At 44.4% G+C, this 22,046-nt stretch overlaps 1 protein-coding gene across 3 annotated transcripts in view; it reads left to right on the forward strand.

Annotated features, from left to right (window-relative positions):
* KATNAL1 (katanin catalytic subunit A1 like 1) overlaps nt 1-21,375 on the forward strand; it is a 130,035-nt gene extending 108,660 nt beyond the window's left edge. The window contains exons 11-12 of one of the 3 annotated variants that reach the window (XR_001884144.1): nt 20,115-20,441; nt 21,084-21,375. Coding sequence is in view for 2 of the 3 variants with exons in the window: in XM_017865940.1 (XP_017721429.1) it covers nt 20,115-20,271 (157 nt within the window). In the remaining variant the exon portion in view is untranslated. Of the gene's footprint in view, nt 1-20,114; nt 20,473-21,083 lie in introns of those variants that run through there. The other 2 variants (XM_017865940.1, XM_017865941.1) reach the window with 2 other exon arrangements.
* Nucleotides 21,376-22,046: the final 671 nt, after the last annotated feature.

The raw sequence follows: 22,046 nt of genomic DNA on the forward strand, positions 1-22,046 counted from the left end.
AATGAGAACCTTAGCCTACAAAAAAAAGAAAATCTCCCTTCTTCACTGGGACCCTGTAAGCAAAGCAGTTCCGAAGAGCACTGATAGGAAAAACTGAATTCGCTGCAGATGACGCCAGAGCTGGGGTTCAAAATCAGCTCCTAAGCAGTAATCTGGAGCAAAGTCATTGTCTAGTCTGTGGACATGGTCAAGATGCATACAGAGTTAAATTGTCTTTCAGAGTTTGTAGCTTGAAGGTGCCTTATATTGATTTCTGTTGTTTTGTTTTGAGACGGAAACAAAACTTTGTTGCCCAGGCTGGAGTGCAATGGTGCGATCTCAGCTCACTGCAACCTCTGACTCCCTGGTTTGAGCGATTCTTCTGCCTCAGCCTCCCGAGTAGCTAAGATTACAGGCACCCGCCATCACACCCGGCTGATTTTTGTATTTTTGTAGAGACGGGGTTTCACCGCGTTGGCCAGGCTGGTCTCGAACTCCTGACCTTGGGTAATCTGCATGCCTCGGCCTCCCAAAGTGCTGGGGTTACAGGCGTGAGCCACCACACCCGGCCGATTTCTGTTTATTGAGTCCCTAATAAAACTGCTTTGCTTGCTTTCTCAAGAGGGAGGGTGACTGCCCCACCGCAGCAGGTCCTGCAGCCATGCTGACTTTGCAAAAGCATTCCTCTCAGTGCTTTATTATTTACTTGCCGTGGATGATGATACAGCTGCCAGTCACAATATCTTTTCAGTGCTACAACATTTCCCTCCATTTTTCCAGGCCCACATCTGGTCTTAGCCCATCCTGAAGTTGTCTATGATGTAGAATTTGTTCCACTTGTGAACTGAGCCTATTTTGAAACTCAAAAGGTGCTTCCTAATTTGCAGTTGTATATTACATTCACACATCTCAGAATGAAATTCGCACAATCTGTTTTGCATTACTCAGGCTTAATAGTAATTTCTTTTGGCTATTGCCCTCAGGCTATGTAAAAAAAAAATAGATTTGAGCTTTTTATTTTGACTGTGTTCACAGACTGTAAATCTAATTAGTTTTCTGGGATTTTTTCTCTTAAAGTCGCATGCACATTGCTCTCTGGACAAAGACTGATAAGCAGGGGCAGGTTTACCTTCTAACCATGTTCATCTTACCTGAGTTGTCCTGGCACTTCACTTGGAAATACATCTTTTTTTTTTTTGTTTTTCTGCCGTAATTTGCTGCATCCAGTTGATGTTTGTCGCCGGTAGATATGGTACCCACCGGTGAAGTGGTGAGGAAAATTATGTCCAGATTAGGTAATGCTTTCAGATTCCTCTATTACAGACCATTGACTCCAGTGTTTCTCAGACTGAGCTAGAGAGTTCATTTGTTCTAGGAGAAATTTTTAAGTAACTGTGTTTTCATTCAGAGCAGCAACCACAAGAAATATGAACACAATCTGGCCCATAGGGATGACCTCTCTGAATTGAGATTCAAGGTCACATGACTCCAGGGATAGGACCAAAGTCTGCAACCGAGAGGGATTCAGCAATTAAGGAGTGGCCTGGGTGTTCCAGATGATGAGTCCAGAGTCCTCCTTTGGCCAATTGAATTCTAACTGGAGATACGGTGAATGGGGGGCATGGCCATGACGACTGTGTCATGCCAGCCCCAAATTCCTGTGGGAAGCAGCTGGCATTACATATTTGTGTAGTTGTGTATCATTGGTTCTTTTATAGTTGTGTATCCATGGTTCTTTTGAAATGCCAAAGCTTCTGCTGCCAGGAGCTCTCATTCTAAGGGTGTGTGTCGGTCAAGCCATCCCTGTCATTCTTTGTATGTATCACATATATGTCCACTGAAGGGTGATGAGCCAGCCAGCTTCCTCTGAGTAAGACGGAGCTAATCAGATAACCCCAAGATCCCAGCAGTTTGCAGTGAAAAGGTATTTCTTGTTCACATACATACGTCACCTGCATTTTTGCCATAGCTGTGATTTTGCCCTGTGCATCATCTCATTTTGAGAGCCAAGATGTCTTCAGTAGCCTCTATTATTGTGGCATAGGGAAAAGAGCAAGAGGGCTCAGCAACATTCAGGGGCTCTAAAGACTTCTCTTCGATGTGGCATATGTCACTTCTGCTTGGGTTCCACTGACCAAGTCATACATCCAAACTTCCTGTCATCAGAACCAGGAAACGTTATTCTCTTTGCAAGGCTTCCCATGGCAGCGGGTGGAGATGTGCCATCCTCTACCAGGGAGGGAGACTGTGGTTGAGAACAATAACACGCTCTACTCCGGGGCATCCGGCTCCCATGCACCTCACTGGCAGCCAGTTGCCCACCGCTCTGGCTGACTGGGCTATTCAGTTTGAATTTCTGTTTTTCATTTACATTTTTTCTTATTTGGAAGTTTCAGAATTAGAAAGTCAGAAAGCTTTAGGGTTGGGACATTTAGAGATCTTATCTAGTGCTCTGACTTCTTTTTTTCCCTTTCCTTTTTTTTTTTTTTTTTTTTTGAGACGGAGCCTAGCTCTGTTGCCCAGGCTGGAGTGCAATGGCATGATCTCTGCTCACTGCAACCTCCGCCTCCCGGGCTCAAGCGATTCTCCTGCCTCAGCCTCCCGAGTAGCTGGGATTACAGGCACCCACCACCACACCTGGCTCCTTTTTGTATTTTTAGTAGAGGCGGGGCTTCACCATGTTGGTGAGGCTGGTCTCAAACTCCTGACCTCATGTGATCCACTGGCCTCAGCCTCCCAGAGTGCTGGGATTACAGGCGTGAGCCACTGCACCTGGCCTGCTCTGGCTTTTCTAGTAGGGGAACTGAGGCCTAGTGAGGTGATTGGCCCAAGATCACACAACAGGACTTCACTGCAGTACTTTCTTCATAACATCAGCTCGGGAAATGTTAGAGAAGAGTTGCTACTTTCCTAATTGGAAAATAAAATGCTCAGTTGTTCCTGAAATCGTACCCCTTCTGGGAGAGAAATAAAACACAACCTGAGTGGTCAGTTTTGGAAGGAAAACTTGCTCACCTTTTCCCTAAGTGATGGGTGTTAGGAAAGCAATCTGATTAAACTTTATTATGCATTTTGAGATTCTAGCATTTTATGGATCCTACTTTTTCATTTTGACTTCCCCAATCTTTTCTCTCTCTGGTTGCAATTTCTAACTATCTCTGTGTACAAAATCTGTACACATAATGGTTTTCAACCAGGGGGATTATTAGAACAACTTAGGGAGCTTTAAAAAATATACGTACTTGGCCGGGCGCGGTGGCTCACGCCTGTAATCCCAGCACTTTGGGAGGCCGAGGTGGGCAGATTGCAAGGTCAGGAGATGGAGACCATCCTGGCTAACAGGGTACCATCCTGGCTAACAGGGTGAAACCGTGTCTCTACTAAAAAAAAAAAAAAAAAAAAAAAAAAAAAATTAGCTGGGTATGGTGGCATGCACCCGTAGTCCCAGCTACTCGGGAGGCTGAGGCAAGAGAATCACTTGAACCTGGGAGGCAGAGGTTGCAGTGAGCCAAGATCACACCACTGCATTCCAGCCAGGGCCACAGAGTGAAACTGCGTCTCAGAAAAATGGCCGGGCGCGGTGGCTCATGCCTGTAATCCCAGCACTTGGGAGGCTGAGGTGGGTGGATCACGAGATCAGGAGATTGAGACCATCCTGGCTACCACGGTGAAACCCCGTCTCTACTAAAAATACAAAAAAATTAGCCGGGCGAGGTGGCGGGCGCCTGTAGTCCCAGCTACTCGGGAGGCTGCGGCAGGAGAATGGCGGGAACCCGGGAGGCGGAGCTTGCAGTGAGCCGAGATCGCGCCATTGCACTCCAGCCCGGGTGACAGAGCGAGACTCCGTCTCAAAAAATATATATATACACACACGCTTAAACCCCTTTCCTTGAGATTGATTTGGTAGGTTTGGGGGCGTCTGAAGTTTTGAAGATCTTCCTGGGTGATTTGAATGGACATACCTGGCAAAGAACTCTTGCATAGGAAAGCCTGCTTTTGTTGCTTGCCTTAATAGATGGAGGTACTTACTTTTCATGTTAGTTTCTTCATAATACTAGAATTGGCTTCCCAGGAGCTAATTCTTTAGTTTATTTTCTCTTAGATTGAACAAGTATTCTTAATATTCTATTCTCCCTGCCCAAATTTCTAGCTTGTAAATTCAGCCACTTCCAGGGATTGGAAACACTTGGACAAAGATACACTATAATCCTTGGAATTTCTTGGTTTAAAACAGGGAAGAAGTTACCCCTAAACCTGACCTTATACATGGCCCTAATTCCCTCCCCTGTGTCCCATCTTCCTTCTTTTCAGACCTCTCTTTACTCAAATCTACTCCAGAGATTTTTTGTCTGTGTAGGGAAATTATTTCAATTTTTGTGAATGTCTCATCATTCCTATTTAACTTCCATGTAGCACTACCATGACAGTGCATATCATTAAAATGTATTAGATTCACTCTGCTGTACATTTTATTTAATTCTAATGCTGAACTCTGTGTGTTGCCCTGATACTATGTCTGTCTGCCCACAAATTAAGAAAACAAAAGGGGACAGTTGTCTGCTAGCATTTTATTTGTGTTTGACAGTTTGGCACCATGCAATAAAGCCCAAGCATAAACAAGAGCTCTGAGTTTGTTGGCATGGCCAGAGCCAGGTAGTTGGGTAGTCTCACTTCACATTTTGATTTCAAATCAATTTCCATCTTCCCAGCCTTCTACCGAAATAGAAGTATGTGTGTCTTTGGGGACAGAAGAAAGCTCTTTGCCAAGGCACTTGGTAACACCTTCAGTGATGTCTTTGTGGACAGGTAGAGAAATGCAACCTAGAAGATAGGCGGGTTCTTGACTGGTTGAATGACGGCATCAAGGGGTGTTAGTTAATGGACCTATTCTGGACTAGAAAAAAAGGCTTTAATTCCATGTTATGGAGCGTTGTATTTGACCCTGTTCTCCAAGTGTTTTAATTGAAAGTGAAGATGAAGATGTCAAACTTCCAGATGACCCAAAGTTGGAAAGTATAGATTTACATTTAGGATAAGAACTCAGTAGGATGGAAGAGAGAGCCGAAATGAGCAAAATGAAATGAGTTAGGAACAAATGTAAAATCCTACGCTTGCTTGATGCATAAGATAGGGAGACCCAGTGCACTAGCCACTACGTGCTAAAGGCCGGCTCCTAAATGCGTCACTGGGAGGATTCCAGCTTCTCAGAAGTTGGTCAGGAGGATCCCAGAGGACTTGTAGGACCTTTCGAGATCTCTTGTAGGCTCTAATCATCTAAAAGGCGAACAAGAAGAACCCTGGAACACCCAGGCTCACCCAGTAACCCACACTCACAGCACTATATACTTTCCCTGAGTCCAGCCCTTGCCACAGGGCAGTACAGTTAGGTTACTTGTGTGCCTGTCTTGGCCCCTAAATGGAAACCTTCTCTAGCATAAGGACCACATTTTACCCCTTTCCAAGTTCCTGGGGCCATGGTGCATGCACAGGCTCGGAGCAGGGAGTCCTCATGGGCGCAGATTTCTGTCTACTTCGTTTTCTTCACTGCTGTACCCACGGGACTTAGAACAACGTTTGGCATAAGTAGACCTCAATACATATTTGTTGAAAGAATGAGTGACACATACAGATGTGCCTAGTAAATCTTAGCCATTCATCCTCAGCGTGGTGTGGCGTGTTGGTGAATAAATCACTACCTGACTATTCTAAAGGCTTCAGGAACTTCATACCCTGTTTTTTTCTTATGCTTCTCAGTTCTTAGTCTGTTCCCATCTCTGATTTTAGTGTGAATTTAGTTATAAAAGCCGAAATAGGATAAAGAAAGCTGGGTGATCCTTTGTAAAGACATACTCCTGATGTAATGACCATCATCACCATTAGCAGGAAGTTAGTGCACAGGCTGAAGCCGGACAGGTCTGGGTTCAGGTTTTGACTAGGACAGAGATTTATGACCTTAGAGAAATCTCGTTTTCCTGAAGTGCTGATTTTCTCATAAATGTGGATAAAACACTGACTCCAGAGGGTAGATGTGGTATGTATAACACAAAGTATCCCCTTAATAAATGTCACTATTATTATTTCAACAAGGCATTGGCTCACATAAGAGTTGTGAGTACAGAGGAAAGAACTCTAGGAAGGATCAGGGAAAAACAAATTGAAAATTGCTGAAGGCTTGCCTTCAAGGCTTAATTCTTTTGTATGTTAAAGCACCTGTTCCTATTAGACAAGCAGGCTCCTCAGAGGCGGGAAACAGAGGCACTGCAGTGCTGAGGGAGCTCTGGTCTCCATGGTAACTGCACATTAGATCCTGATGCAGGCACACCTGGCATTCTGAGGTTGCTCCCGCATATGGTACCTCATATATTTCATTTCTTAAAAAACTTGCCTTGACCTCCCTGCTACCGCATACAAACTCCTTCTCACACACACACACACACACACACACACACACACACAACACCCTTTGTCTAATCCACGGCCACTGAAGCGATATAAGCCTGTCACAGAGATCGGAAACACAGTTCCCAAAGCCATTTAATCAAACAAAGGGCCAGAACAGTTATTCTTGCTTCAAAGTCGTGCCCAGAAGAGAAGTACCTGAAAGAGGCCATTTCTATGGGACTGACGTAGACTCTGGTGCCCGCACCCCCGGCTTGCTGATAAAGCAGCCCCATTGATAACCTACTGAAGCAGAATCACATCCTTGACCATGACTCATGACACCGTTTGAAAAAGTGGCCTCTCAAATTCTCCCTACATATAAACGGCCATTAAATCCTGTGCTTTGAACTAGTTTAAAAGGAAAAACATTTCCTGGTAGGATTAAACAAAAAAGTGCAGACAGCCTGTAGTTACCATGTTACACAACCAAAGAACTGTGTGGCTGCTTAGAGATTTCCAGCTCTGCTTCAGAAACAGATGTTTAAAAACTTCTTGTTAAAAAAATGTCAGAAATTGGGGACAAAAGTCACCGTTCCTTGAAACATATCACATTCTCTCTTTCAATGGTCATCTTACTGATTTGGTTCCTTCACACTATATTTCCCAAAAATCCCATTTAAATTAACCATGCATGCTGCTCCAGCATGCTTGGCTGCAACCATAGCGCCTTATGTATGTTACACTTCATAAGGGCCTTCAAAGATAGTGTCTCAAAAACCCACCGTTGAGAAATGTTAGAACTTAGGATCTAGAAATGTTGGCTTACTTATGGTCCTCATGATGTTTTTCTTGTAAGCACCTTGGAAAGTCTAGTGAGTAAAAAATAATAATAACCAAGTGTATTCACCCAACATGGGAAAGTGAGCTGTGCTCTATAAAGTTTGTAGTTTATGTTTTGAAACTGGCTCAATGTACAAGTTTCCTGGATCATTACTTAATTTTAATTTGTGGAAAAGGCATTATGTTTAAAGCAGTAAAAACTTTTTCTTCCATGTCACACCAACCTTTGGCAAACTCACTGGCTCTTTCTCTCAGCTACTTTTCTACCCCATTTGGTTATGAGGAAGCATTGTGATTGCCTTGTAACCCCAAAGGGAACTGCAGGTCTCATGGGACATATCTGACCTCTCCTAAACATGCCAAGTATAATCAGACTTTTGGTTCCATCCAAGGTGAAGTAGCCTTATTCCTCCCAGCTCCTTTCTCTTGCAACTCAAGACCCTGGACATGACACAACAAGGAAGCATAAAAAGACCCCTACAGGGCGGAAAAAACATGGCCGACTTCTCAGGGCCCTCAGAACTGGAGGAGAAACACAGTGGCGGGTCCCCCAGGTTTTCTTATCGCCTCCTATGTATTCCAGACAGGGATCCAACATAAGGCTTCAACCCAGAGCTGCCAACAAAAATCCCCAAGAAAAGCCTGTGCCCCATACCCCAAACACTGAGAAATGGGTGATCTAACAGCAGAAAACCTTTCCGGCAATATCTGTCTCCCTTAAGCTAAATACCGATGGAAAAACTACATCCCCCCAATATGGTTTGGCTCTGTGTCCGCACCCAAATCTCATCTTGAATTGTACTCCCATAATTCCCGTGAGTGTGGGACAAGACCCGGTGGGAGATAATTGAATCAAGGGGGCAGTCTCTCCCATATTGTTCTCATGATAGTGAATAAGTCTCATGAGATCCGATGGTTTAAAAAATGGGAGTTTCCCTGCACAAGCTCTCTCTCTTTGCCTGCTGCCATCCATGTAAGATGTGATTTGTTCCTCCTTGACTTCCACCATGATTGTGAGGCCTCCCCAGCCACGTGGAACCTTAAGTCCATTAAACCTTTTACTTTTGTAAATTGCCCAGTCTCAGGTATGTCTTTATCAGCAGCATGAAAAATGGACTAATACACCCCTTCACCTGGAATTTCATCAGGGCTGAACTGGGAGCTGATGTACTGCAGCCTTCCTGCCCTGCCAGAGTGGGTAATAGCACTCGAATTAACCTACTCAACAGGGCTAAGCAGATCTCTCATCTCTGACATGGTGCTGGGAGCACCTACTGGGTGCTGTCTGTGGGCTGAGTGGATAGTTAGATTTCCATCCTCTGCTCTGTGGAAGCAGATGGTGTGCTTATTTCCCCATTAGGATCATGTGAATGAAGTCCAGTGGCCAGCAGAGCCTCACACCTGGTATTAAAGAGGCAGAATGAAGTAGGAGGCGGGACTAGCTGATTCTGATTTCTTTTCCCCTTCCTTGGTGTCAGTGGGGCCCAGGGGGGAAATTGAGCCCACACCCTTGGAGGTAAGGGGGCAAGGTGAGTTTATGTCCTGCCCTATTTTGGTTGGGAAGGTATCTGTGGGGTTGAGCCATAAATTTACAGATTTGAGAGACTGAGTCAAACCCAAAAGGGATAAACCAAAATGGTGTGAAACTCATACTAAGATACATCATAATTAAACTCTTGAAGGTTTAAATTCTTGAAGGTGCTCAGAAAGAAACAGTCACTGCTCGTAGTGGAACACCAGTTCAAATGACAGTGGATTTCTCATCTGGCCACAAGGAACTGGCCAACATTTTTTAAGTATTAAAAGAGCTGCCAACTGCAAATTCTCTATCAAGGGAAAACATCTTTCAAGAATGAAGGGGAAATAAAGACATTATCAGACAAAAACTAAGAGAATTTGTTGTTAGCAGACCTATCTTTTAAGAATGACTAAAGGAAGTTTTATACATAAAGGAAATAACAGACGAAGGCCTGGAACTTCAAAAAGGAAAAAAGGGTATCAGAGTGGGTAAAAATAGGAGAAAATAGGCTATCCTACTTCTCATGAGTTCCTTAAATCATATTTGATGGTTGAAGCAGAAATTTTAGCACCATCTAATGTGGTGTTCAGTGTAGGTGTAGAAAATACTTGAGACAGTTATATCTAAAAAGCAGGGAAATTAAAGGGACAAGAACGGAAGTAAGGTTTCTATTCTTCAGTCGAGTGGCAAACTTCAATACCAGTAGACTGTGATAAGCTATGTATGTATCTTGTAATATCTATAGCAACCACTAAGAAAATTGTGCAAAACAAGATACCTGAAAACACCGTAAATACAAGTCATGTGCCACATAATGATGTTTCAGTCAATGATGGATCACATCTACGATCGTGGCCCATAACATTATAATGGAGCTGAAAATCTTCTATTTCCTAGTAATGATGTAGCCACTGTAACATCATAGTGTGGTGCATTACTCATGTATTTGTGGTGATGCTGCTGTGAACAAACCTATTGCGCTGCCAGTCATTTAAAAAGCATAAAGAATATATATATATAAATGTAAAAATAGAAAAATCTTATGGAATAAGATTTACATCTTATTCTATATATCTTCTAGAAAGGAAATATTTTATACTATTATACAATGGGTGTGTGTTTTAAGCTGTGATTATAAAAGTCAAAAAGCTAAAAACATTGAAGGATAAAGTTTAAAAGTTACATCAAGCTAAGGTTAATTTATTGTTGAAGAAAAAAAATTTTAAGTAAATTTAGTGCAGTCTGTGTCTAGCGTTTATAAAAACTGTACCATACTACAATAGTGTACAGTAATGTCCTAGGCCTTCATATTCACTCACCACTCACTCACTGACACCCACGGCAACTTTCAGTCCTACAGACCGCATTCATGGTAAGTGCCTGATACAGGTGTACCATTTTTTATCTTATATACTATATTTTTACTATACCTTTTTAATATTTGATCTGTTTAAATCCATAAATGCTTATCATCATGTTACGGTTGCCTGCGATATTCAGGACAGCGCCATGCTGTACAGGTTTGTAGTCTAGGAGCAGTAGGCTCTACCACACAGCCTAGGTGTGTAGTAGGTGTGTAGTACAGCCTACTACCTGAGGTCCTTACTAAACCCTAGGTTTATGGAAGGACACTTTTGATGTTCACAAAATGACAAAATTGCCTAATGTCACGTGTATCAGAATGTGTTCTCAATGTTAAGTGACACATGATTGTATGTCAGATGAAATCCTAAAAAATACTCAAGTAACCTATAGTAAGATAAGAGAAATGGAGGAATTAGAAACAAAAGAAACAGCAGAAAACAAATAATAAAATGGCAGATTTAAACCCTAACACATCAACAATTACCTTAGATATAAATGGTCTAAATATACCAACTAAAAGACAGAAATTGAGTGGATTAAGAAAGTATGATTCAACGTATGCAGTCTACAAGAAACTCACTTCAAATACAACAGTGTAGGTAAAGGGCTAGAAAAAGATATACCATGCAAACATGAATTTTAAAAAAGGCAAGAGTGGCTATATTCTTATCTGATAAAGCAGACTTCAGAGCAAGTTACTAGAGACAAAGGAGGGACATTTGCTAATGCCAGCAGGCTCAAGCTGCCGGGAAGGTACCAAACAGTAACATAAAGACCAATCGCTGTCCTGGTTCCTGTTCTTCATTCTTCATGGGACTGAAGAGCTTTTGAGAGTAAAGATCACAGTGTCTGGTCTTGCTTCTCACCCCACCTGCTCCAGGATGTGCTTTAGGAATGTTGTTAACTAACTGTAGCGGAAGTCAAGTGCTCTTGCAGTCTGACTCACAGGTCTACACTCCTCTTCAGGACAGGCTCCAGGAAGCAGGGCTAATGTGGACTGGCTCCCTCTTGAGGTGTGGTGGGGGCTTACTTTCCCAACATACTGTCTTTGGGATTTTGCTAGTCTCTCTTTGGGCACCTGCGCCCTAAATGTAGGGAAAATGCCCATAAGCTACTCTGCAGTCCCTTTTGTAGGTCCTCCCAGGAAACCTTGGGGTTCTTATGCAAATAACTTTTCAGCTCTTGAGACATATGCAGATTAGGCCCCACAGTGACCCCACGTAAGAAACCATATCCATAAACAATCCCAACTTGAAGACCCGCCGGGGTCAACCAGCGAACCATTTGATTAAGTAATGCATTGAAATGCAGCGAGGTCCCATGTCACCACAGGAATGTAAATCTGAGGGGGACTGGCCAGGAGTAAGTGGAAACGTCTCATGTTTGTATGATGATGATACTTGGTGGTCGGAAAGGAAATTATTTACTTGGGAAATCTCTGCAGTGGCATTATGAGATCACCAGTATGTTGTTAATGGTTTCTGTGCTCTTGCTTTTTAGTTTAGCATTTGCTCTGTACCTAAAATTTACAGGACATGATGTGGTGGCAGGTCTGCCTGGTGAGCCTAGTGAGGTGGGCCAGCGGATGAGGCCAGAGCGAGCGGGGCTGTGGCCTCAGAGGGGAGGTTTGCCCCCAGGCCTTTTAGGGAGAAGGGCTGCATCCTGGCCTTCCGGACCAGAGAACTCAGAGATCCAGCCCAAACATTCCTGACCACATCCTCCTACTAAGTCCGTCCTTGTTCAGGTTTCTATGGTGGCACCTTTTCTTTTTTTCTTTTTTTTTGAGATGGAGTCTCGCTCTGTCGCCCAGGCTATAGTGCAGTGGTGAGATCTCGGCTCACTGCAACCTCTGCCTCCTGGGTTCAAATGATTCTCCTAACTCGCCCTGCCAAATAGCTGGGACTACAGGCGCACACCACCATGCCTAGCTAATTTTTTGTATTTTTAGTAGAGACGGGCTTTCATCACGTTAGCCAGGATGGTCTCCATCTCCTGACCTCGTGATCCGCCTGCCTCGGCCTCCCAAAGTGCTGGGATTACAGGTGTGAGCCACCGCGCCTGGCCACTATGGTGGCATCTTTACTGTAGTACCCAGACTTCAAACTTCTGCTGTCCGTGACCCCTCTAAACCCAGGCCTTCTCCTCACACCAGCCTGAACCCATGGGCTCAGGCAGCAGCATCAACCCCACACCACACCTCTCTGCATAGGGGCTTGCCTCTCCTTCCTCATCCATTTCGCTGGCTTCTGCATTTGTCCAGCACCTCACCTTTGGGATTCATCTAGTGGGCCTCTCTAGTGTTGAGCCTTGACATTCGCCCGGGCCCATCTGTACCAGCCCCTGGCTGCTCCTGGTCATCGCCCATCCTGGCAATAGCCTCTTTGACCTGAGCCCTGACTGGATGCTCCAGCACCTCCTCCCTTCATTGATTCCCCTCATCCATCCTCACCCATGGATAGTCACTGCAAGAATCCGCTTAGCATTTCCGTGACCCTACCTTGGCAGAGGCCACCATCCTTTGCATCCTGTACACCTCACTATGTGCATGGCCTTCATGCTAAAGGGCAGGATGGCACTTTGGTTAACGGGGGGCTCTGCAGCCCAGCTGCTGCCCACTTCAAATCCTGGCTTCACCCGTCCCTAGCTGTGTGACCCTGGGCAAGTTAGTGAGCCTTTCTCTGCCTCTGAGGTCCTTATCTATAAAATCTAGATCATAATTGTAGCTCCCCTACAAGGCTACTGGGAAGAGTAATGAATTAATCTATATAAAGTATTTAGAACAGGGCCTCACACACATTAAGTGGTAGGTGTTTACTGTTTTGCTAAGTTAGTCTTTAAGAAGTAAGCCAGCTTGTAAAAGCTCACCTCTGTCCCCTGTAGGAATACGCTGTTGCACCATGCTTAGCATGCTTTGGCCACCCAGCCTGAACATGAAGGCTAACATCAAAACCAGGTTGAATAGAGGTGAAGGGAATTCCGGATGCTTTTCTGTCTAATTTTTGAAGAGTGATGTCTTCCCTGAAAGAGTTAAAGTTAATATTAGCTCCTGAAGCAGATGGCTCTTGAAGAGCAACCAATGGAAGAAATGCCTTCAAAAACTGGGTGCCGTTTTCTCAAATTCTCAATCTCCTTTGTCAACCAACTGGGGAATCTTCACTCCAGAGCTCTTCTGAGTGGGTCTTTCTGCAGCTGGCTCGTTGCCACAGCACAGGGCTCCTTGTCTCTCAGGGTTGAGCTGTTGCCGCTCATTCTTAGCCACAGGTGGCCTCTCCACCCTGCTAAGGATGTTTGTGTTCCTTGCAGGAAAGACCTTAATTTATTTTGCAGTATTTTTATGCTTCCATTTAGTTTCCTTTCTCCAGCAGAAGAGGGAAGAAAGAAGTGCTTCAAAGCTGCATGTCACCACTGAGAACAGACAAATTCCTGAGACAGGCCCAAAAGTCACAGCCGGCGGCCTCATCACCTGGAGAGCCTGGCCTCTCTGACTGCCAGCCCACATGTGCGCCCACCCGTGCCCATACACTGGTCTTTGATCATCCACACTCGGCAGGACCACACAACCCACCTTCCTAACACTGCTGTGCCAGGTGCTGCCTACTGCATCTGGGGCTAGTGGCTCAGGCTTCGGCCCAGGACTGTTTCTTGTGATGATGGAAGGACCTGGCTCTTTTTCTCTAATTGTCCCGGCCTCACAGCAGGAATCTCAGCAGACTGTGTCCCACAGCTAGGGTCATTATGGAGTGATGGTGACTAGGACAGAAAGGCTTGGAAGAGGGAGGGGTCAGGGCTTGCTAGGGGGTAGGAGTGGTGGGGGAGGATCCGAAAAGGCTTCCCCAGAAAGATGAGTGGGCGTTTACCAGCAGACTGCAGGGGAAGGGCATGGAGAATTGCAGGTAGAGGAAGCACCTAGAACAAAGAAGCGACAGCACAGGGCTATGCACAGGGGGAAGGGTGCAGTGAGGGGTGAGCAGACAAGGGGTACCCTCCACTCTGGGGGTGACTCTGGATGGCACCCTGACCCTAAAGTGCAGAGCTGCACTAAAAATCATTCACTGTGGCTGGTCCAACGGGCCAGGTTTTGCCTGCAAAAGAACCAGAAGCGTCCTGCGACAGACCCAGGGGTGTGCTGGAACAAGGCCATCTTTCAGGTCCAGGAGGAGATTGGCTAGCATTGCTAGGCAGCCAAGCTCTGCACAGAGAAGGCAGCTGGAGGAGGCTCAGAGGAAAGCCTCGGGCTGAGAACAGGCAGGCCTTCTGGGGGGAGGTGTGCCATTGAGTCAGGCCTTTAGGATGAGCCAGGCCAAGTGAAGCTAAGTTTACCCTCCCTCAAGGCAGGAATTTCCAAGAACCATCCTGGACAGGTCCTCTGTAGTGTTTAATTACCCATTGTAATCAATTAGCTAGTTAGACATTGATATTTAATTAATTAATTAAGCATTTATTAAATGGCATCTATATGCCAGGCATTGCACATCCCACAGGGGATTAAAGAAGTTGTAAAACATGGTCCCTGTTCCCCAGGAGCTCAAGGCTGGGGAGATGGATCCATACACAAGTGCTACCAGTGCCATGTGATTGGTGCTGGAGCCACAGCTGTGGCCACAGAGAAAGGCTGACACTCTCTTTGCTGGCAAGAAGCTGGGGCTGGGAAGGGGATAAGAGATGCTTCTGAGAAAGAGTGTCATGGAGCTGAGTCTCAGAGGATTCGTGGGAATTTAATCAGTGGACAGGGTGTGAAACAACCTTCAAGTCAGCTACAACAGCATTGTCAAAGGCATGAAGTTATGCAAACCATAGTGTGTGGGGGTAACATCTAGTAGAGGCTTGTTAATTCACAGCATGTCACATCACTCCCCACTTCCCAAACCCATGGCCGATGAGCCGACCAACCACAGCAATCTCTCCTCTTCCTCCTCTGCAAAGGGTTCCAGATAGGTATAGCAAATCTATAGCATCAGTGCTCTTGGCCATCCTGGGATTCAGATTTTTGTGTTGCTAGATTAGGAGGTATTAGAGAAGAATGGCAGGAGATGATGTTGGGAGAGTCGTCTGGGGCCAGTACATACCGAGCCTGTGTCATTCTGAACTCCATCCTTCTGCTGGTGACAGCCCCACCCACCTGCCCCTCACCTGCCAGGTAGCACAACCTTCAGTCTCCCCAGGATTGTCTCACCACTCCTTGTCTGTCTTCAGATCCATGCCTGCTTCTCTTGTACATCTGCAGTTTCTCCAGCATTGATTTTTGTGGGGAACATTCAGGCTCTTGTCAATAGACACCAGCTCTCTTCTTTGGAAACCACAGGCCTGAGCCTCTTGGTATTATATATGACATGAAAAGCAAGTACTCTAAGGCAGAATTATTTTACCATGAACTATTGCCACGCTCAGCTTCATTTATTTAAGAAAATGTTTGCAATATTGAAACTCTGAAAACTTATTAATCAGCCACTGGTCTTTGATTCCCTACATAAAAGCTTCCCCCAGAATGGCCTATGCAAGGGTGTGTCATCCACCTCTGGAGAGTGTATAAAGAACCACCTCAAGGCACAGAAAGGTAAAAACTGCCCCGAGAGGGCAAATCTCAACTCCAAGTGTCATAACACTAGATAATGTAATAGTCCTATCCTTCTCAACTTCTGGTTTGATAACATTAGAAAAATGGATGTTCTCTTCAGATGAGCATATGTTCTACAGTGCCAAGTGACTCGTGATGACATGATCTTCCTCTCATGTGCCAGTAACCTTCTCAGGAGGCAAGAAAACCTGCTGTCCAGTTATAATCAGAAAGTACTGCTTAATATTCATACCCAGTATACATTTTGCTAAATGCTACTGGTTTTGGCAACTCTCTTCAGCATCCAGGTGGACTGTTTAAATTCCAGTAAGCAGGTTAACTTTTCTGAAGGTGTATTTGATGACCAACCCATTTTAGCAGGTCACATGATGTGGCCATTCAAAACCACACATTTTAGAAACCATGTTAAAGCTCTCCTAGGCCTTGTCTTGTCTCTACAGGGGAAGCCCTGGGGTTTCAGCCGTGCGCTTCAGCACTTGGACATATTCAGGAAATCATTTCCTGAGAAAAGTCTTGGCCCTGCATCCATGTTCTCCTCTAATCCACCCTGGGTGGAGATGAGATGATCTTTTATCCAGTAATTGATTGAATTATATCAATACGTAATTGACGCTTCAGATTTCACAAGAAATTTGTAATTTTGCCTCCTACAATCATTGCCAGCAAAGCTTTGGGCCTTCTTTTCAGTCAGTTTCCCAGAATACCTGTCTGTCAAGCAAGTCACCTGTTGTTATGATACTTTTTCTAACTCCTGTGTTGCATGAATAAACACAGCAATGAGGAAGATGAGTTTCAATAAAAAGCCAAAGGGCCTGCTAACCTTCCTTTCCTCTAAGTGGCTCTTGGAGATGAGGGGCATACCCTTCGCCAACATTGGAGTGTGGGGAGGTGGGCTTGGAAAAGGAATATTTCAATTTATATAATTTCATTTTCACAAAGTGAAAAATGACCGATCATTTTAAAAAATAAAAACCACAGAATGTGAAGCTCTGTGGATTCTTCTGGCAGATAGAGGTAATGGAATGGCAAAGCTCATCCTTTGTGCATCCCCCATGAGTGGGCTGAGCTTCTTGTGGTTATCAACAAATAGGGCACAGATTTAAAGGATGATGTGAGATGGCTCCAGACTCCCTAATTAAATTCTACTCCGGAATGGGGAGACCAGGCAACATGCGAATAACAGTGGAAACGTCTTTCTAGTTGGGCCGCATTAGTACCAAATAGTAAAGGAATAAAGCTTGGTGTGACTTACCATTCAGAAAGCTGTATTGGAGAGCATCAAGGAAGATGGTAGCAGAAGTTCAGAGGGAGGTGCAGCAAGGAAATTGCCAAAGCCAGACACCAGGGAGGGAGATGTGACTGGAAATCCAGTGAGCACAGCTGGGCTTTCCTTGGCATGCAATAGATACCACCAAGGCATTAGTGCTCAGCTCACATTCTCCTCATTCATTGGGTCACCCTTATGTGTAGTGTGTGGACATCTAACATCATGCCAACTTGATCACCAGAAAGCTACCTACCCAGGCTATACTGTGTTGGTTCCCCAGGGAAATCCCATTAAAGACCTATAAATCCATGGCACCCTTGACTTTGAAAGAGGATTCATGTAAGAAACATCATATAAAATCACTGTTATTTGAAGACCTATATATGACTGGTTCCTTTCAAAATGGAGGCCTTAAAATTGATGAACTTCCTTTTATTACATATTGAAAGCTGTACAACTTGTGTGTTTCTTGTTTTGCCTTAGCTCTTAGTTAGATTTTTTAATGCTCAGTCATAAAAGGTATATTGGCTTAGGTTTTTAGATACAACTCTCTCTCAATTTTTATTGCTTTGTAGTTGGTCTTAAAAAAAACTTTAAAAATCGATTTTAATTTTTTATAACTTTTCATTTTCTTTGCCTGTGTCCTTTTTTGGATATAGGTGGCATACCATCTAAACAGTTCTCTAGAAATAATTTCACACAGTGGTTTCTATTACAAACTGTCTTATCTAAAGGTATCCTTTTCTTTAAACATGAGATTTCCACACATTTAAGAAGATTTAAAAATAGCTCTATATGCAGGTTTTATTACACACACACACACACACACATACGTAGCCACAGTCTTAAAAATCTACAAAGAGGCCGGGCGCGGTGGCTCAAGCCTGTAATCCCCAGCACTTTGGGAGGCCCGAGATGGGCGGATCACGAGGTCCAGGAGATCGAGACCTCCTGGCTAACACGGTGAAACTCGTCTCTACTAAAAAATTAACAAGAAAACTAGCCGGGCGAAGGTGTGTGGGGCGCCTGTAGCCCCAGCTACTCGGGAGCTGAGGCAGGAAGAATGGCTTAACCGGGAGGTGGAGCTTAGCAGTGAGCTGAGATCCGGCCACTGCCACTCCAGGCCTGGGGCGACAGAGCTAGACTCCGTTCTCAAAAAAAAAAAAAAAAAAAAAAAAAAAAAAAAAAAATTCTACAAAGATAGGATGCTATAAGCAATATTTTAAAGAAAAGCTACCTTAGCACTTGGATATTCCTTTTAAAAAGATCATTGAAATTCATATTGTTCAGTTTCTTATCTTTGTACCTTAATTATAAATAAGAACAAATTCACATCAATCAGCACTGTGTAGTGGGCGTCTGCTCTGCTCCAGGTGCTGTGCTGATGCTCACCCATGTTATTGTTAATCCCCACCCACAACGTTGTGTAAAAGGAATTATTTAACTTATTTCATAGATTAATAAACTGAGGCTCACAAAGCCTGGACACCGTGACTAAGCTCACACAATTAGTCCAAAAACCTAATAATAATGTTTTAAATAACTATATCAGACCTAATCTATCAGAGTCCTTTGAGGCCGTGGTTGTAACCACCTAGTACCCCATTTTTCTTTTCTTTTCTTTTTTTTTTTTTTTTTGAGACAGAGTTTCACTCTGTTGCCCAGGCTGGAGTGCAATGGCGCGATCTCAGCTGACCGCAACCTCCTCCTCCCAAATTCAAGCGATTCTCCTGCCTCAGCCTCCCGAATAGCTGGGATTAGAGACATGTGCCACCACGCCCGGCTAATTTTATATTTTTTAGTAGAGATGGGGTTTCTCCATGTTGGTCAGGCTGGTCTGAAACTCCCCACCTCAGGTGATCTGCCCGCCTCGGCCTCTCAAAATGCTGGGATTATAGCGTGAGCCACTTCGTCCGGCTAGTACCCCATTTTCTAAGAGATACTTTAATTTTTTCCTCTCTCTTCTTTTCTTTTCCTACTTTTCCACACTTCCTACTTAGCCCTTTAGAAATGTAATCATAGCCTTTTACCTCCTCTTTACCAGACGCTCCCTACAGGGCAAGTTCATCTAACTGTTCTTAGAAGCTCCAGAGCAGAACTCTACCCACCAGGAGGTTGCCTGAAGAGATGATAGCCCATTTTCAACCTAAAGTATACACACTAGAGTTTTGACCACTTTTACAACCTATTTTTTCCCAGGAAGACGCCAGCTCAACTGGCCAGTAGATAAGGCACTGAAGGGAGTACACAGACACCCCCCACATCCCACTCACCTGCTCACTTCCACCACTGTGTAGTACCCCGCTTTAAAATTGCCCATTTTCTTTTTTTTTTCCCACTCTGTTGTCCAGGGTGGAGTGCGATGGCACGATCTCGGCTCACTGCAACCTCTGCCTCCCAGGTTCAAGTGATTCTCATGCCTCAGCCTCCAGAGTAACTGGGATTACAGGTGCCTGCCACCATGCTTGGCTATTTTTTGTGTTTTAGAAGGGTCGGGGTTTCCCCATGTTGGCCAGGCTGGTCTAGAACTCCTGACCCAGGTGATCCAACCACCTCAGCCTCCCAGAGTGCTGGGATTACAGGTGTGAGCCACTGTGCCCAGCCAAAATTTACCACATTCTGCTCCAAAAGTGAAGTGGTAGCCATAAGACAGGAAGCCTGTACTTCTTCCCCTAAGCTTTCTTTCTGGTAGAAGGAAAGTGCTCTTCTTAATTGGATTCGGAAGAACCTGCAATTCAGTGACATGGTGATTAGCAGAATGCCTGTTGACCTAGTAAGCAAGTAACCTTTGCAAGCATTTATAAGTGTATGGGGTGTGTGTGCACGTGTGGGGGGGGGATAACTTTGGACCGTCTTGTTACTGTCCCATGGTCGGTAGTTCTATTTCAAACCCTGTTTTCTGCCTGCTTTCTTGGAGTTCCTAATAAGGTGATTGAAGCACAGACTCTTCTGCTTGGCAGATTCTCGTTTCCTCTCACCCCACCCATTCTGTACTTCAATACTGCAGTTTCCAACAGTAGGATGCCTGGTTTTGGATGACATTAATGAGTTAAGAACAGCAGATTTATAAACATGTGAGTTTCTTATTAGGCTAAAAGTCATTTGGTTTTCATTTTTTGTTAACTCTGTGTTTAATCATCCTAAAACCAAATTGTCTTTTCAACCCAAATAAATGATTTCCTTCTTAGATCCAAGAGCTTTCAAGCTTTGAAGATAAAAGGACAGGCTGTTTCACGGCTCAAAACTTTCCATGACATGTTGCTGAGACAGGAAGCGAATTTGCAATCCCGAGCGCATTCTGAGAGGTTCATTCTAGAGAGAGGGTATCTGATTCAAAAGCAGTGACCTTGCTTCCTAAACTGTGAAGGACACCCAACTGCTCCATAGTCCTCAGAGTCAGAAGTGAGCGTGCAATGGCGCTGCACTGACACCAACATCCCCGCTCCGCAGAGCCGGTGGAGAAGGCGCTGAGAAGCCAGACTATGCCCAGCCGCGATGACGTCCTAAAGGGACAGGTAGCATCCACTTGGAAAATGGGACACGTATGTTTGTCAACAACACTAAAATTAAAGGCCTCACACAGAAAACTGGGTTAAAATACAAACTTCAATGTATTATTGTTTTATCTTTTCAAGGAGAACTGAGAAGTAACGATCCACATATTTGTCATGCTCAACAGAGCCTTAAGGGAAGTTAACACAGAACATTCAACACCATCTATTAAAGAATCACATTTCACAATAGTGAGTAAAAGGAAAAAACATTAGCAAACAAAGGAGGCCATTCTTCCCCACCCCCCAGTTTATTTTCATGCTCAAACTAAGCTATTAGTTACAAAAGGGAAAGAAAGACAAAATTAAAAGTTTTTTAAATTGAGGATGTAATAGAATTGTTTTTTCTTGTGAAATACTGCTTTAAGTCCCTTTATTCAGCATGCCACTTTACAGTGATGCAATGCAGAGGATGCTAACACTACACGCCTTCTTAGTTGTCAGGCAGGGACCCTGAGAGTCTTTTAGCCCTGCAAGACTACAGGGCCAGGTTTAGACAATATATTCAACTTTTAAACAGTTACTAGACACAAGCAAAATGTGCCAATTCCCAGTTGAACATGTTTTAAAATTGTCACTTGGTCCCCATCTATGAACGTCCATCAGGAAACAGGCCTGTGAAGAAACCACCCATAGCCTGTGGGTGAAAGAGGACAGAGGGCATCATGAATGTCATTCAGCCTCCAAGTGGAAACCTATAGATATGACACATGAAAGTGTCTTGACTCAGACAGCCTCACTCTACTGACTTCCACTGGCCACTGGACTTTTCCCCTCAATGGACATTTACGAAGTATCTAGTGTGGCGGAAGACTGTCTTAAGCGACTGTCAGGTACGTGGAAAGGGAAGACCAATTCCACCCCTTTAGTGTTTGTAAGAGACTAGTGTTGCACTTAAATACATAATGACCCTTACATTAGCATAAGTAATATCACTCTTGTCATTTGCTAGTGAAAAAACTAAAAGGCAGAAATGAAGTCCACAGGCAAACAGCCCGGGCGGCGCCCTGACAGCCCGGGCGGCGCCCTGAGCCTAGTTAAAGATCAACCCCGGACCTAACCAATTAGGTTATCTATAGACTCCAGACATTGTAAGGACAAACGTTGTGAAAGTCTCTGTCCTGCTCTGTTCTGTTCTAATTACCGACGTCTGCCACATATCTTAGTCCTGGGCCCAGTACAAACACATTCCTCTATTTTGTCCCAACTTCCTGAGCCCAACACAAACACATCCCCCCACCCACACATCTCAGAAACACCACCTAGAGAGCCCCTGATAAGGTCACAACCGTTTGTAGTTTTACTAAATGCGCGGGAACAAATAGAAAACTGTTAATTGTAAAACTTAAAATATTAACCAATTACCAGTTGTGATGCTGCAACCAAAAGAATTCCTTTGTACCTCTGTAACCTTACATATCCTGTATGCATCGGGCTATAAAAAGCGGGCACATGCATCATTCGGGGCCCTCTTGTATGTTGTAGAATGGAGGGACCAAGTTCGAACTTGCATTAAAGATCCTTGCCGCTTGGCTTTGACTCTGGACTCTGGTGGTCTTCTTCGGGGAA

This window comes from Rhinopithecus bieti, unplaced genomic scaffold (assembly GCF_001698545.2).
Source record: "Rhinopithecus bieti isolate Rb0 unplaced genomic scaffold, ASM169854v2 scaffold_81659, whole genome shotgun sequence".
NCBI lineage: Eukaryota > Metazoa > Chordata > Mammalia > Primates > Cercopithecidae > Rhinopithecus > Rhinopithecus bieti.